The 15,509-nt window shown below is 44.7% G+C and overlaps 1 protein-coding gene across 1 annotated transcript in view; it reads left to right on the top strand.

Annotated features, from left to right (window-relative positions):
* The window catches only part of CHP1 (calcineurin like EF-hand protein 1), a 223,134-nt gene extending 208,348 nt beyond the window's left edge, over window positions 1-14,786 (top strand). Inside the window, exon 7 of the mRNA XM_085627121.1 lies at window positions 12,686-14,786. Coding sequence (XP_085483247.1) covers window positions 12,686-12,739 — 54 coding nt within the window. The 3' untranslated portion in view covers window positions 12,740-14,786. The remainder of the gene's footprint in view (window positions 1-12,685) is intronic.
* The last annotated feature ends 723 nt before the right edge of the window (window positions 14,787-15,509 follow it).

The following is a 15,509-nucleotide window of genomic DNA, read 5'->3' as shown; positions in this document are numbered from 1 at the left end:
AAAGCAGGGTGTTCCCAGAGATCTGACAGCCCATGAAGTCACGACGACTCTTTAATGTTCACAAGCCATGTGATTTTGTTCATAAATATAGTAAAAAAAGAGGCCAAACCCGAAGCTTTATAGAGAAAATCAACCTAGGAAATTCAAGACTCTGTAGTAGGGCTAGAGGTGTTGAAGGTCACATAGTCTGGAAAGCCTTTTGATACCAGGGAGCGGGACACGCCCCCCATAAGAAGCTCTCTGGTTCCCATTGAGGATGAGGGAGAAGGCCTCTGGGCATACACATATGCAAGGACCTACTGAAGGACAGCTCAGAGATGCAAGATCTGGGGTACTCTGGTATCTAAAGACCTTTTCAAGTCCGATCTGGATATCCTGTAGGGGTGTTACTGACCTGGAACATCCTGCAGTAGAACAAGCTTCTAAAGCCAAATAAACGAAAAGTTATTGGGTCATAGACAAGGTCCCCTGACATGGTACTGCGGCTATGACTCTAACAATTCTGAAAATGCCATTTCCTACATTTGATGTGCTGAAAGTGCTTTGTAGAGAGCTAGAGAACAAGGCTTTCACTATATCCTAATATCCCAATCGCGTTTGGTACCAGATTATTCTTAAAACACTCTTTTGCTAAGAAGAACCTTAATTGATATTTGTATACCTATAGCCATTGGTCTGAATTCTGTGTGTACCATTCAACCAGATGTCTGTTGGGTAATATTTGCTTCCCTACCAGCTCCTGGTGATTTTGAGGTTTCCATTAATCTTTCACCAGCACCCATTGCCACCTCTGTCCATTTTCAGTTAGGACCCACTTTTTGATGAACACCGAGACCAGTCATATTTCATTTTTACCAGAATATTATTAATGGTACCACTTCAGCTCACTAGTTACTATAAACTCTGTTTATTATAGCTCTGGTTACGTTTCCATTGTCTGCCTATGAACAAGAAGGGTAACCAGATTAGGCCGCTGATTCAAAGGACATCATGGAAGTGGTCTTCAGTCTATATTTTCAGATCAACACCTTGATAATTTGTCTTTTTAACGTTAATCAGCATACCACTATGACTTTTAATCCTTCTGTCTTTCATGATCCTATACGATAGTCCAGGAGGAAAGGAGTCAGTTTGTCCATCACCAAAAAAGCAGTTTTTAGATAAGGATTCGATAGATGCTGAATAGTATGTTTTCATCGCACTAGGCATTTAATACGGAGATGCCCAAGGTTTGGGGATGCATCTTTAGGAATCTTCTCTAGATTTTCACATCTATTCCGGTACTACCTTCGATTGCCACCTGGACTAGCCCCCGTTCATAGATGTCAAAGCGAATGTAATATTTTGCTATTCTGATAATGTAGGAAATTGGGTTACTGGTTGAGGGGGGTGAAAACCCTAATGAAGCAGCAACCACAATTTCTGTCTGGGTGAAACACAAGCAAACACCAAATTAACCTGTCCTTAATCCTCTGGTAGCTTGGCACGAAAGCAGTTGAGTTCAACTTAGAGGCAATGTGTAAAGTATTTACGCAGCTCTTCAAACAGTAATAAAGTGAAAACACAACACAAGAAAAATCTGCACCAGTGTAGAAAAATAGAGTAAAATGTAATACATTATTTGAGACCAAAACATCAAAAGCCCAATGGATAGAACTGGAGATATGCAGTTTTAAAGATTTTGTAAAAACCGGAGCTTAGAAGCACAAAAAACTTTATCTGATCGTGCTGGACCGGACCAAATGACGTGTTGAGACCGACTGGGATGGAGCCTGGGCTGGATAGAGGGAGCAAGTAATGCATGGTAAACAAAGTACCTTAAATTCGGGTTGTGGTGCTTGCGCAGAAGTTGAGTTGCGCATCATCTGTTCCATTTGGCTGCAGGGCTGCAATGCGAGGTCCTATATAGCGGTGCGTTACACAGCAGTGATTCCGATGGGCTGCGATGCAAGGTGATGCGTCACGCAGTAACGGTACCGAGGAGCTCTGGGGCGATGCGCCAGTTCTACGGAAACCAAAGCTGGGCTGACAAAGCACCTTAAGGCCCACTTCCAGGGTTCCAGAACTTGGGTGGAACCACTTGGGGTACTGAGTAGTTGGATCTGAGTGTCCAATATTTTATACCTGGTGCCCATTTTGAAGTAGAAGTTTCTAGAGGTTTCCACTCCCAAAGAAGCTTGGAATTTCCTGCATCCTTGCCCTGGCCTCAGCTTGTCTTGGGTCACAAAAGACTAATAGTTTCAACACAAAAAGTACTGGCACACTGTAGCAAATATTTATTTTTGTTCTGGAATAGGTGGAGGGAGTGTGCTTTATCACAAACCACCAGCGCTCATTATATTATATGGTATCACCCCATCCAGTATGCTACAAAATTAAAAATTGTGTAAGTCAGTAAAGAAAGAATGAAAGAAGTGTGAAGTCAGTCCACAGATTGAAAAAATCTACACAAACCCTCAATGATGAAGAGGTGAAAAAATGTGTAAAGAGAGAGAGTTCTAAGTTACCGCCTGGGTGTAAAGTTACAGGGCGCAGGCACTAACTACGGTCGTGCTTTGCAGAGCAGGAAGGCGAAAGTAAAGAGGTTAGAACGCCCCTGCGACTGGTTGGTGGCTGGTATGTGGGCCCATAGCTCCAACTAGTCCGTTTTAAAGGTGTGTGTCCAGAGAAGGTGATCTTTGACCCCTTCTTGCCCTGATGAATTTTCCACAAGTCAACTGGCAATGAAACATGTTGGCCGTCATTACCAAGGTATGCAACATGCTGTGTTTTTAAACAGTGGGATAGACTCCTAACCAGAATAAACAAATATTTGAGAGTCTAAACCCCCCCCCCCCCCTTTTTTACTGTCCTTGTTTGCACAGTTTGTGTGTTCTTTGTTTTCACACTACACCGTCTTGTGTTATGTGTTTTTTCACTGGACACTGCACACTTTTTTCTTGAGAGAGAGTTACCAATGATGAAATAGACGTGGGCAAGCTGGTGAGAACCAACCAGTAGCTCCTCTGGTGGTGCGCACGTGAGGTACTCTCTCTCTCTTTACACATTTTTTCACCTCTTCATCATTGAGGGTTTGTGTAGATTTTTTCAATCTGTGGACTGACTTCACACTTCTTTCATTCTTTCTTTACTGACTTACACAATTTTTAATTTTGTAGCATACTGGATGGGGTGATACCATATAATATAATGAGCGCTGGTGGTTTGTGATAAAGCACACTCCCTCCACCCATTCCAGAACAAAAATAAATATTTGCTACAGTGTGCCAGTACTTTTTGTGTTGAAACTATTGTTGATTGGAGGGCGTTCTGGCACGTTTCCCCTCTTTAGCTCATCTTGTTTGATTGATCACAAAAGACTAATATCAAACCCTTTGTGAGTGTGCTCATGCAGAGCCTTTGTGAAGTGCAAGTGTGGTAGGCGACCCAATGTTATCCAATGGGAGAGCTTCACAGTAGTGAAAAATGAATTTAGGAGTTTTTGGCTACCAGAACATGTAATACTTAAAAGTGCATGTCCAACTTTTTACATTCACTTCACCCTGCCCTCTGTGCAATGGAGGCCCTATCCTGTGGGTGGCTTATATGTATTAAAAGGGGAAGTTTGGGCCTGGCAAGTGGTTTATCTTGCCAGGTCCAAATGGCAGTTTAAAATTGCACACATGCTGCAATGGCAGACAGGTTTAGCAAGCATTGGCATAGCCAATAGGTCTCGCCTTTGGGACCTTATAAGTGCTTAGCGAGAGCTATTGCCTTTGCCAGCTTGCTACCATCATCTCAACAGGCCTGTAGAGTAGCATACACTGAGGCCACAGGAGAAGCAAAGGACCACAGATTCACAGCCCACCAGTTGAGATCTCTGTTCATGGCATTCTAGTGAGTGCTCTGCTTTTCCCACAATATTCTTCTACCGTAGCGCTTAAGGACCACCTGAGATAGCCAACCGATCGATCGAATAGATCTGAGCCCACAAAAACAGCGGCCATCTTGGGGCTCAACCACCCCAACCCCCGCCCTCTCATCCCACCTCCTCCACTCCTCCCACATACGACAAGTTATAGATTATACTGTGGAGTTTACTTTCTAATTTGTGAGCTGGTGGTTGTGAAACATGCCTGATGTAGAATCATGTCCCTTATGTTTAGTTTCTAAACGGAGTAGATTCGGAGTTCCTTGTTGACAATATCCTGTTATCTTAATCTGACACTGTGAAAATAAAATCCATATAAAATGACCATTTGATATTCCCTATTTCAGTTAAGCATGGCTGAAGAGAACGTTAGCCTTCCAGTGCCAATTATTTATTTTAAAGAAAGCATAATGTATTGTGCTCCTAGATCCAAGGATTAGTGGTGGTGTTTACAAAGAACATTTTTGTTTAAGACAAACCGTTCTACAGAAAGTGCCAGTGGGTTCTCACTTTGGCTCCATAGAAGGGGCTGCTGACATTTGGACGGCCCCTGCTGCCACATCAATCTCGCAGGGTCACGTTTTGCTCCTATGCAGTCCTGTCTGGGGACGGGGGCCCCGACATCCGCGTAGGCGACGCAAATAAGAAATGCCTTAGCCCTTGTATTATTTTACAGAAGCGCGTGCAGGACCGAATAGGATATCGCCAAATGCGAAGTGGAATACAGTCAGTTAGTTTACCCCTTAGGCAGGGCTTTAAGTGGGCTGGGTCTCACCGGTGCTGAGCACCAGCAATTTTTTAAAAGGTGCCTCGAAACACTATGCTAAGAACAGGTTTCTAGTTTATCGTGTTTTTAAGCCACGCCCTTAATTACAGTGGCCACACCCCTTTGAGAGACCCCACAGTTTTTTCATCCCCCTTAAAGCCCTGCCCTTAGGGACCCTCCGCCATGCAGCTGTAGGTGTGTGCCTTCTCACACTGCACCCGCCTGTGGGGGGCGTTTTTCCCCGTCCCTTCCCGAGTTCTTCTGGTCTCTCTGCATAGAAGGGGAGCGGCGGTTTCAGTTCCCCAGTCTCTTTCTACGCAGACGAGAACTGTCCTACTGAGGGTGCCAGTGGCGCAGACAACAGCAGCGAGCCATCTTACGTAATGCATCCCATGTGTGACGTGGAGCCCAGTGGGAACATCTGATTTGGACCGTTCAGGACGTACATTCAATATTACGTGTTTTCATTTCACGCTTCTTATTTAAGGTACAGATATAAAAGAAGTAGCTTAGGGTCTCGCGATTTTTTTTTTTTAAATCCCAAGTTACCCGGTAGAACGTGTCTCCTAATCACAAAGTACAAGGTCAGCAGCGCAGCCCCCAGACCACATCGGACTGCATGCCGCTTCCACTGCATGTGTCACCGCCATGAAAGAGTGAGTGCTTTACATGCAAGCATGAAGAGAAAGTAATGCACAGAGTGCCGGCGAGGCGCGCTTGATTCCTCGCGCGCAGGATAGGGAGGTGTTTTCCTAGCAGCACTTTGGTCTCGCGGCGGACGGAGCTGCGGCGCGCGCGGGCCCGTGGCACCTACTCCGTCCGCATTGGAAGGCATGCACTCAGTGCAACCTCAAGGGCTTTGCTACATGCGCATCTGCGTGAAGTGCGCCTTTTGAAAACGTTTGGGACCGGCTGCTTCCAGAGGCGCTGCCGACCTTGCAGGGGTGATCACTGACAAAGTAAGTACGCTTTCCAAAGGATTTGCTCTGCTTATGGTCTGCGCCGATGTGGTTGATCCCTGGATTTCTTTAGACGGGGACCTGGAGGGGTGGGTGATTGATGGCTGTATTGACAATTGATTAGTTCAAGGAATTGTTGTCTGTGGTATGTCGCTGGTGTGGCTGTAGTGGGGGGGGAGAGTGAGTTGTGCGCCTAGGTGTGGGTGTGCTGCACCGGGTAACACATGCCCCCGAGTTATGGAATTTAGAACAATCAGTCTGCCGGCGACTTCACTGTGTCTCCCTAGACCAAGAAGGACGGGATCAGTCATAAATATGCAATTTTGGGGCTGTGCTAGCAAAACACTAAATAGCTATTCACTGGCTCGCCCCAAAGGCCTATGTTTGATTCATGAGAAAGATTTAACTAAATGGCCATTGGCAGATGAATCTCCTATGAGGGTGCTGGGGAGGAGGCCCTTCTATCTTCCCCAGCCCTTGCCACCTTGCATTGGCTGCCACTCAACGAGAGAATTCTGTTCAAAGCTATGGGCTTCTGCCATAGAAAGTTCGATGACAGGGCCCCAAGAAATCTGGCATCACTGGTGGAAGGCCACATTTAAGCCACAGTCTCCGGTCTTTGGGTACCAACATGGCAGTGGTTCCTCGGATGAGAAAAACCAGGATGGGCGGTTGCTCTTTTGGTTTTCTACCAGCAAAGTTTTGGAATTCTCTGCCTCTTTAGCTGAGGATGGAACCTTTTGTTAGAGGCTTAAAACTTGGCTATGCCAATCAGCTCTGGGACAAGTTCATGTTGGGTAGTTAGGGTGGTAAATGGCTCGCTGTCCTCATCTCTGTTAGTAGGTAAGGACTGTTGGGTTGTAGGCTTTTGGGACTTTCTTTCCCCCAGCCCACGCTCCCCTCCAGAACGCCGACAGACAACACACCACGAAAGCCACCTGGTTCACCATGGACCTCCGCGAATGCAGGCGCTCGTGCCGACGACCCGAGAAAGTGTGGAAGAACAGCAAAACCCTGGAAGCACGAACCACCTACAGGACCACGACTACAGTTCACCACCAACTCATCAGATCTACGAAGAGGAACTTCATTCAGGACTGAATCCTCTCCAACTCCCGCAACTCCAAGGAACTCTTCAACATCATACAAGAATTCACCAGACCTCCAGCGAAACCTTTTACGCCCCTCCTTCCCAGGACCTCTGCAACAAACTATGATCCTTCTTCCTCCCCGTCACCCCAGAAGACACTGTAAAGACCGTAAGAAGCATGCACTCCGGAGCACCCACGGACCCCTGCCCGCCGCACAGGGCCGCCTCCACACCAGAACTACGACGGACAATCAACTGCACCCTCAAAATAGGCACATTCCCAGACAGCTGAAAACTCTCAGAAGTCAAACCCCTCCTCAAGAAGCCCTCCGCAGACCCGACGGACCTTAAGAACTACAGGCCCATCTCCCTCCTCCACCTCACCGTCAGTCACCGATAAGGTCGTCAACATCCAGCTAACAAACTTCCTAGAATCCAACAACATACTTGACACTTCTCAATTCAGCTTCCGCAGCAACCACAGCACCAAGACCCCCCTCCTAGCCGCCATGGACCACATCCGCACACTCTTTGACCAAGGCCACACTGCAACCCTCATTCTACTAGACCTCTCAGCAGCCTTCGACACCGTCTCCCACGCACACTAGCCGCCAGACTCCAAGACGCCGGCATGCAGGTAACTACCCTAGACTTGATCAGCTCCTTCCTCGCCAGCTGCCCTTCCTCTCCGAACCCACAGAGATCAGATGTGGAGTTCCCCAAGGATCCTCTCTCTGCCCCACGTTCTTGAACATCTACATGGCACCCCTCACAATCAGAAAACACAGACTCAACATTGTATCATATGCCGATTACACCCAGCTCATTCTCTCCCTCACCAAGGAACCCAACATCACCAGACAACTTCCAGGAAGGAATGAAAGGCGTCGCAACCTGGATGAGCAGCAGCTGCCTGAAGCTCAACTCAGAGAAAACAGAAGTCCTCATTGGCGGAGCCATCCCCTCCACATGGGACAACTCCTGGTGGCTCCCACCCTCGGCAACCCTCCCACCCCCACGGACCGTGCCTGCAACCTTCGCATCATACTCCACTCCTCCCTCACCATGAACCGACAGATCGACTGTCACCCATGTAATCATCACCAGCAGGCTGGACTACGGGAACGCCCTCTAGGCCGGGGTCAACAAATCTGTCCTCCACAAACTCCAGACCGTCCAGAACGCTGCAGCCAGACTCATCCTCAGAATCCCACGACAAGACCACATCACCCAGTACCTACGAGATCTCCACTAGCTCCCTGTTGAAAAAAGTGACCTTCAAGCTGCTCACACACACCCGACACAGGCCTACACAACACCTGACCCCAATACCTCAACCAAAGAATCTCCTTCTACGCCCCCAAGAGAAACCTCCGCTCCGCTGACCTAGCCTTGGCCGAAATCCCCCACATCCACAGATCCAGAACGGGAGGCAGATCCTTCTCCTACATCTCTGCCAAGCCCTGGAACGAACTCCCCCTCCGCACCAGACGAAGCCCCACGCTGCGAGTATTCAGGAAGAGCCTCCAGACCTGGCTCTTCAAATGACCAGAGCTGCCCATACCCCCCACCCCCACCGCCTTGAGACCCTTACGGGTGAGCAGTGCGCTCTATAAATCCCTGATTGATTGGGCTCGGGGACACGCCTCTGGGCGTAACCATGCGCTTTATAAATTAGGTTATTATTATTATTATAGAAGCACAGAAAATACTGGTAATTTACACATAATGTGGCCAATGAGAAAGTGTGATGGATTTGCAGCGGTTGAAGACCTGAAGAATGTTGGTAAAAACAGATTTTGTTTATCATACAAAGACCCAATTTATGTCTTGGGCTAAACAAAGTGCTAATTTGACATATTTTACTGAGTCTGATTTGAGAACTTTACAGACAAGCATGTATATAGATAACATACCGAATGCTGGTATGTTATCTATATACATGCTAAGTATTTCATTCTTCTTTCCCTCATTACTTCCATATGTTTTAAAAGGTAACCATATTTTTTCAAATGTAATCATATTATAATGGATAATTGCTGTTAGTTTTTTATTTGCATAAATAGTCAAATTTTAGGTCACCAGGTGTGGAGGACAGGAGTAATCCTTTGTTTCCAAAACTGTACTATCGACCGCCTAGCTACTAAAAAGAATTATGTGAGCGGTTTACCCGTGGGTATTTTGGGAGAGTAAACAGTCTTTTCCTGGGGCACCTAACGATAGTGTTATTAGTTCTTGTGGGAACCGAACGCCCGGGACAGGGCAAAATTTAGGAAATCGTTGTTTCTGGATATGATATTATTGCTACCTGAGTATTGTCTCCCTCAATGTAGATTTCTAATTACATTTATCAAATGGCTTAATTTCACCCAAGCCACCACTTTTCCATTCCTGATATTTAATTTTTCAAATAATTTTTTACCGGGTGTATTAGTGTAATTAGTTCCCTGGAACTAGTCCGAGATTACAGCTCCCAACACGCTTAATGAAAGCCCTGAACTGGAAAAGTAGTGTCCAATTAAGATCACATTATCTGAATACCTTATCTCTCGTAGCTGTACATAATGTTAATCAATTAAGGAAGTAATAAAAGAGTGAAACGTTTGTCAAGGTCGGATAAACTTCAATTTTTTTATTTTGGTCTACTAATTCTCTGTAGGATCAAGTTTCTAGTTGCTCAGCAGTGCTGTTAATGGACCAATATTTATCTGTTGACTACCTTGTACTGACGTGTTGCCGAGGACAGTGCTTTAAGACCTTTCCAATTGATGTCTGCATAGGGACCAGTGTACATTTTTGAGTCTGTAAATTTGAACCATCTTGTGATTATTTTAGAATTTAGTAGTGTGGTCTGTCTCACCGTTTGTCTACCTCAGAGTGTCTGGTTTTACAGAAAGGTGAGTTTAGAAAAAATCAGGGGATGTTAGAATCCATTTGGATGCAGGTGAAGGTTACCTACTTAACATTTCTCAATCCGATAGAACATGACCCTCAGAAGTCACCATAAGTGGTTTGGTTCTGCTCTCAAGCATGGGTCTACAGTGTTCTAAAATTCGAAACTGCCAGATATTGGACATTAAAGATTGTTGCTGATCAGGTGGGTGGGGGCTGGCTTATTGTTCATATAGCAAGGTGATTGACTTCACTTTATTTAACTAGCTCTGCACTTTGTACCAATGTAAGACTGCCACACTGTTAGAAATGGGGGTCTCTAGTTGGCAGAGGTAGGTACCTTGTCCAAGTAGGAACCCTTTGTCCTAGTCAGGGTGAGGGGGGATACACTTCTAAAGTAACCCCTGCTCAACCCCTTGGTAGCTTGGCACGAGCAGACAGGCTTATCTCAGAGGCAGTGTGTAAAGCATTTGTGAACACATACAGTAATACAGTGAAAAAACTACAAATGGACACCACACCAGTTTAGAAAAAATAAGTAATCTTTATCTAAACCAAAACAAGACCAAACGACAAAAAATACACAATACAGTAATAAAAATATGACTTTCAGATGGTAGAAATAGTTCAGTTCAAAGCAAATTGCAGATGTGACACGTTTCACACAAAGTACCTTGGATGCATCACGCACAAAACATAAAGGGCCGCGGGGAAGGTGATGCGTTGGTTCCTTACACTCCGGGAAGGTGATGCGTCAGTTCCGTGCTCCGGGGGAGGTGCTGCATCGGTTCCTTACTGCTGCGCAAGGGAGGTGATGTATTGGTTCCTTACCGGAGAGGAGGTGAAGCGTCTGTTTCTTACTGCATGGGGAGGTGATGCGTCTGTTTCTTACTGCGTCCCCCAACGATGCGACAGACTTGGCGCCTCTCTGCGATACAATGATGCGTGGATTCTTGCAGCTGCACAGCAGGCCTTGCTCCGGAATCGGCGCAGTGATCTCAGTCTTTAGAGATCGGTGCACTCAATGCAGCGAGCAGCGATTTCTCAAGCCGCGGGCAGGCGCTGCGACGATTTCTTCGGCGATGCGTCAGAAACCGGTGCGGATGCGTCGCGCTTCTCAAAGTTGTTACTTTTACAGCTCCCAGCAGCAAATAGCCTCCAGAAGTCCAGAACAAACAGCAGGCACCTCTTAGCAGGACAGAACTCCCAGCAAGGAAGTTCAGGGGAGCTGGTGGTGAAGTCTGTGTCCCTGAGACTTCAGAACAGGAGGCAAGCTCTTCTTCAAGCCCTTGGAGATCTTCCTGAAGCAGGGGACACAGCAAAGTCCTTTTCCCTTTCCTTGGCCGAAAGCAGCCACTGCAGGCCAACACCAGACAGCAAACAGCACAGGGGCAGTACTCCTCAGCTGCTTCGGCTCTTCTCTTTGGCAAAGGTTCCTCTTGATTTGCCAGAAGTGATCTAAAAGTCTGGGCCCCTCTTTTTTTATACAGCAAAATCCTTTGTTCTCTGAAGGCAGAGAGTGTCTGTGCCCAGCCAAAACCAGTTATGTCCTCAATGGTGCAGCTTTCTGGCAGGAGGTGGAGACAGCATTGTGGAAGGCAGACCAAGCCCATTCAGGTTAAGGGAAATCTCTTCCCCCTACTCTAAATGCAGCCAAGGTCTATTAATCCCAGCCTTGACTCATCCAGACTCTCATGAGCCACTACCTCCCCAGTCCCTGTCACACTAAAGCCAGGCAGTCAATACACATTTTAACATTCTGAGTTAAGGCATACTAAACTTTATTTTCCAACCTTGTTCCAGGGGTAGTTATGTTTATAAGATGTTATAAGCAAACTCCCCATTCTATACTATGGGAATAGGTAGCCTTGCAATAGTGAAAAACGAAATTAGCAGTAATTCACTATCAGGACATGCCACACACATCAGGGCATGTCCTACCTTTAACATACATTGCACCCTGCCGCCAGGGGTACCTCGGGCCTACCTTAGGGGTGACTAATATGTAAGAAAAGGGAAGGTTAGGGCCTGGTAAGTGGGTGCACTTGCCAAGTGGACTTGGCAGTGCCAGACTGCACACAGGCTCTGCAATGGCAGGCATGAGTTACATTCACAGGCTGCTTATGTGGGTGGCACAAGCAGTGCTGCAGCCCACTAGCAGCATTTGATTTACAGGCCCTGGGCACACACAGTGCACTATACTAGGGTCTGACCAGTAAATCAAATATGGCAATCATGGAATCACCAATCCATAACAACAATTTACAAAGGGAGCACTTGCACTTTGGCACTGAACAGCAGTGGCAAAGTGCCCAAAGCATCTAGACCATCAAAACGAAGTCCAACACACAGCAAAAACACAGCCGGCAAAGGCAAAAATACAGGGGAAACCCACGCCAATGATGTCTAACACACACCATTCATCCAGAATTACTTGTTTGGAAATTGTGGTTTGTATGTGAAGATGGATGATGCATGTATTGCTTGTGTGTCTCCGGTGACACACAGTGGAAATGTTGGAGTACAAGATCCTAAAGTTTCTCGAATTAATATTTTTACTCCCAATTGCTAGTGCCTCTTAAATTCATGTTGCCCATTCTTTTCAAGATGGAAATGGTTCTCGTAGGTTTTCTTTTACTTTGAAATTCATCATCGGGAGTAAATTTAGATGACCTGAATGAAATATGAAGATCTGCCTCTATTTGAGATTTTTTTCCAGTTTACAGTGAGGTGAAACTGCTGCTGAGTAAACGCAATTTGCCAGTGGGTATGTTAATAAGTTTTGCTGCTATGTTCTAATCCTGGGCCTTTATCTCAAGTAATGATTACAGCATGGAAATCTCTGAAAGATGCCTAAGCTTAACAGCTGCATTTACAAGTAAGTAACGTTTTTCATTTTGTTGCCTTCAGGACCACACTTTCATCTCGTTTCCTTGATACAGAACTGCTGAAGGGAAATTATGTGCCATGTAAACATGTAACTAAAGATTAACCAGCCTGAAAGTAACTTGTGCTTAGGGCTCTGACCTCCCACACTCATCCGGAATCTTTACTTTCTTTTTGTTTAGGTTTTGGAGAAGGTAGATGTTGAACAGAAAATGAGTATTAGATTCCTTCATTGATGGAGCGAAACCCAAGTTGGTGTCATCAATGGGAAATGGAGCCTCCTTTTGCCGCCTTTCCCCTCCGTTGTCTGAGTTGCAAGAGCATGAAATCTTTAACTTTAACCCCATTACATTTGAACATTTCCGCCGGTGACCATGGAGGGCAAGGAGGTAGCCAGAGGCTTGCTGCTAGAAAATGTGCTCTGAATGAAGTCTCTAGAACTCCACTTACACCACCTTCTTCACAGAACCATTCTTTGTTGGGATGTGCACATATGACAAAAAGAGATCGAAGAAACCGTGGAACAGCCCTATCGGAAGGCCCTGTGCTCCTGCATGAATGTCACATTTCTGAAGTACCACAAATGCACCTAAAGCTGTTTTCCTTGGTCCAGAATGTATGCTTTATTTGTTGAAGAAAACAAAATGTCATAGGTTTTGGGCCCATAAAATATTTCCGTTGAATGTAAGAATTTGGTTTTAACGTTACAATATGGATAGTTTCAGTAATGGATGAGTAAATCAAAGTATCATTCTGTGACATTCGTAAAAAAAAAAAAGATACATTGGGTATAATTGTTTTTGCTTAGTTTTCAGTGTTCTGTTTCACGAGGTAGTTTGCAGTGATTGCATCACTTTTAGGGCAACCACCTCACCCCTGTTTCCCTGCACAAAGGTTCTGTTGTGAGGATGACTGACTTGGCAATATGCAACTAATGGAGAAGCGGTTGTACATTTTGAACAGTCAGTCATTAGTTCATTGGAAATTTCCTTCTACAGTTGAGGGTCCACATCTGAGCTAATTAACGTGCACTATTGCCTAATGACTCCAGGCATATTTATTTATGAATGAATTTGAGTGATTAACTGTGGATACGCTCACTGAAAGTGGACACAGTGCATCTACAGCCCACATAAACCGTCAATGTCTCCTCTTCCACTGGTAGGAGATTTTTTCAATACTGCCATTTTCATTAGGGCTTGTAGACGGAGATTTCTAGCTAAAAATTGTTTCAAGGGCTTCTCTCGCTTCATTCATCACACCTTTTTATTTATAAATGAAACATTAGTTAATGAGCAAACATCTGTTTCTGTGAGGGTAAGAACTTATTAAAGTAAGTGGTAGACCAGAGGTTGAACACAGTGAGTGACAGATTGTCTTGAAATTACTTCACTAGTCATCTTGAAGTGTAGAGGAAGTTTCCCAAGACACTAACCTGGCACTATTACTATCCTGATTGTCAGCTAAAAGTGTCAAAAGATGTCTGCATAGTTTTCCTCAGATGAGGTCTTTCGGGGTTCAAATGATTCCCTCAGGTCTTATTCAGAGTTGTCGCAAAATAATGACCTAATGTTGACAGGGATCTGATTTCTCTTCTCAGATGGCAGACACTAGTTCTGTTTAGTCCTTGGCCATTGGCTCTGGGGAATGTCCCTTCCACAACACTAGATTATTTTATACATGTGTTAATTGTTGTTTGCCAACTGGTTAGAGTAAGGCAAAAAATGTGTTGTGCCCTCTGTTTGAGATCTAAATAACGTGCTAAATGTAATTTTAAGTGTGACGACTATTTAAGGATCTAGGACCATTGCAAATCAATTGCATCAAATGAGACGTCTCCTTCTTAAATGTATGCTTTCTACCAATGAACTTGTTTGCATGATCTATTCAGACATACAAAATGATTTGCCTCAAACAAATTCGAGTTTGTAAATGATTTAAGTGGCAGAAAGGGACAATGCAGTAACAATTAGGAAGAAATGCAATAGGAAATAATTGTTACTGTTTAGGGAAAAAAAATATTTTTATGACCACTTTGCTAAATAGGAAATAGGACGCGCAGGCCAATACCCATGTTTATTTGGTAATATGGATTATTTGCTTTTTCAAAGTGTGCAAACAATAAAAGTAAATAGAAAATGTTGTGATCTGTTGCACAAGAATTGTTTATATTAAAAGCCGTGCCTTATTCCTTATCCGAGATTGGATGCCAAAATGCTTCAGTTCTTGAACGTATTCTATATAAGTACGGTACTTCTCTGAAATAAATTCTATTTAAACACATTACATGCCTGAAAGTGTATTCGTTCTGGAGTAGAAGTGTTGACAAAGTAAGTATTTCCAAGTGCTCATTTAGAATACTAATTATCCACCTATTAAGCATAACTACATTTGTTTTATTGAAAAAGTAACCCTATTTCATGGACTAATTGTATTTAAAGCATCACTCACATATAAATATTTGCATGAAATGGTTGGCTGCTGTAAGAGTATGGAGTACCAGCGATGGTGCTTTCTACAACTAGTAGGCAGTGAAAGCTTTGCCCTAAGACGGATCTTTGGAACAAAGCTTTCACTGCCATCCAGTTGTCACCCCTTGAGTAGACTTCAAAGGAGGACAACATGGAAGAATGTAATACAATCTAGATACACCTATACAAGAGCCTTACTGAACTGTGGAGTTTGGGGTGGAAACAAGAGCCTGGGACTCACGTCCTCCCTTCACATGTCTCTTTTACAACTATACAAGTACATAGGTGCAGTGTAAAATGCTCTGCAAATTAATTTAAAGGAATCTCGTTTTCAGCATCACAGTACAAAAGGCCCCTGTGGAGAGGAGGGTGAGATAGGGAATGGAAGCAGTAGCCCCAACAAACATTTTGACTGGGGCTCAGCCATGGACTGTTGGTTCCATTTGCTCTTATAGTGTTTCATTCCTGGTTTACATTCCATTTGCTTTCTTAAGCAATTAACTCCTTGCTCTTCGTTATGTTTATAACATTTTCT

Source organism: Triturus cristatus, chromosome 9, assembly GCF_964204655.1.
Source record: "Triturus cristatus chromosome 9, aTriCri1.1, whole genome shotgun sequence".
NCBI lineage: Eukaryota > Metazoa > Chordata > Amphibia > Caudata > Salamandridae > Triturus > Triturus cristatus.
This window is presented reverse-complemented; position numbering and strand designations above follow the sequence as displayed.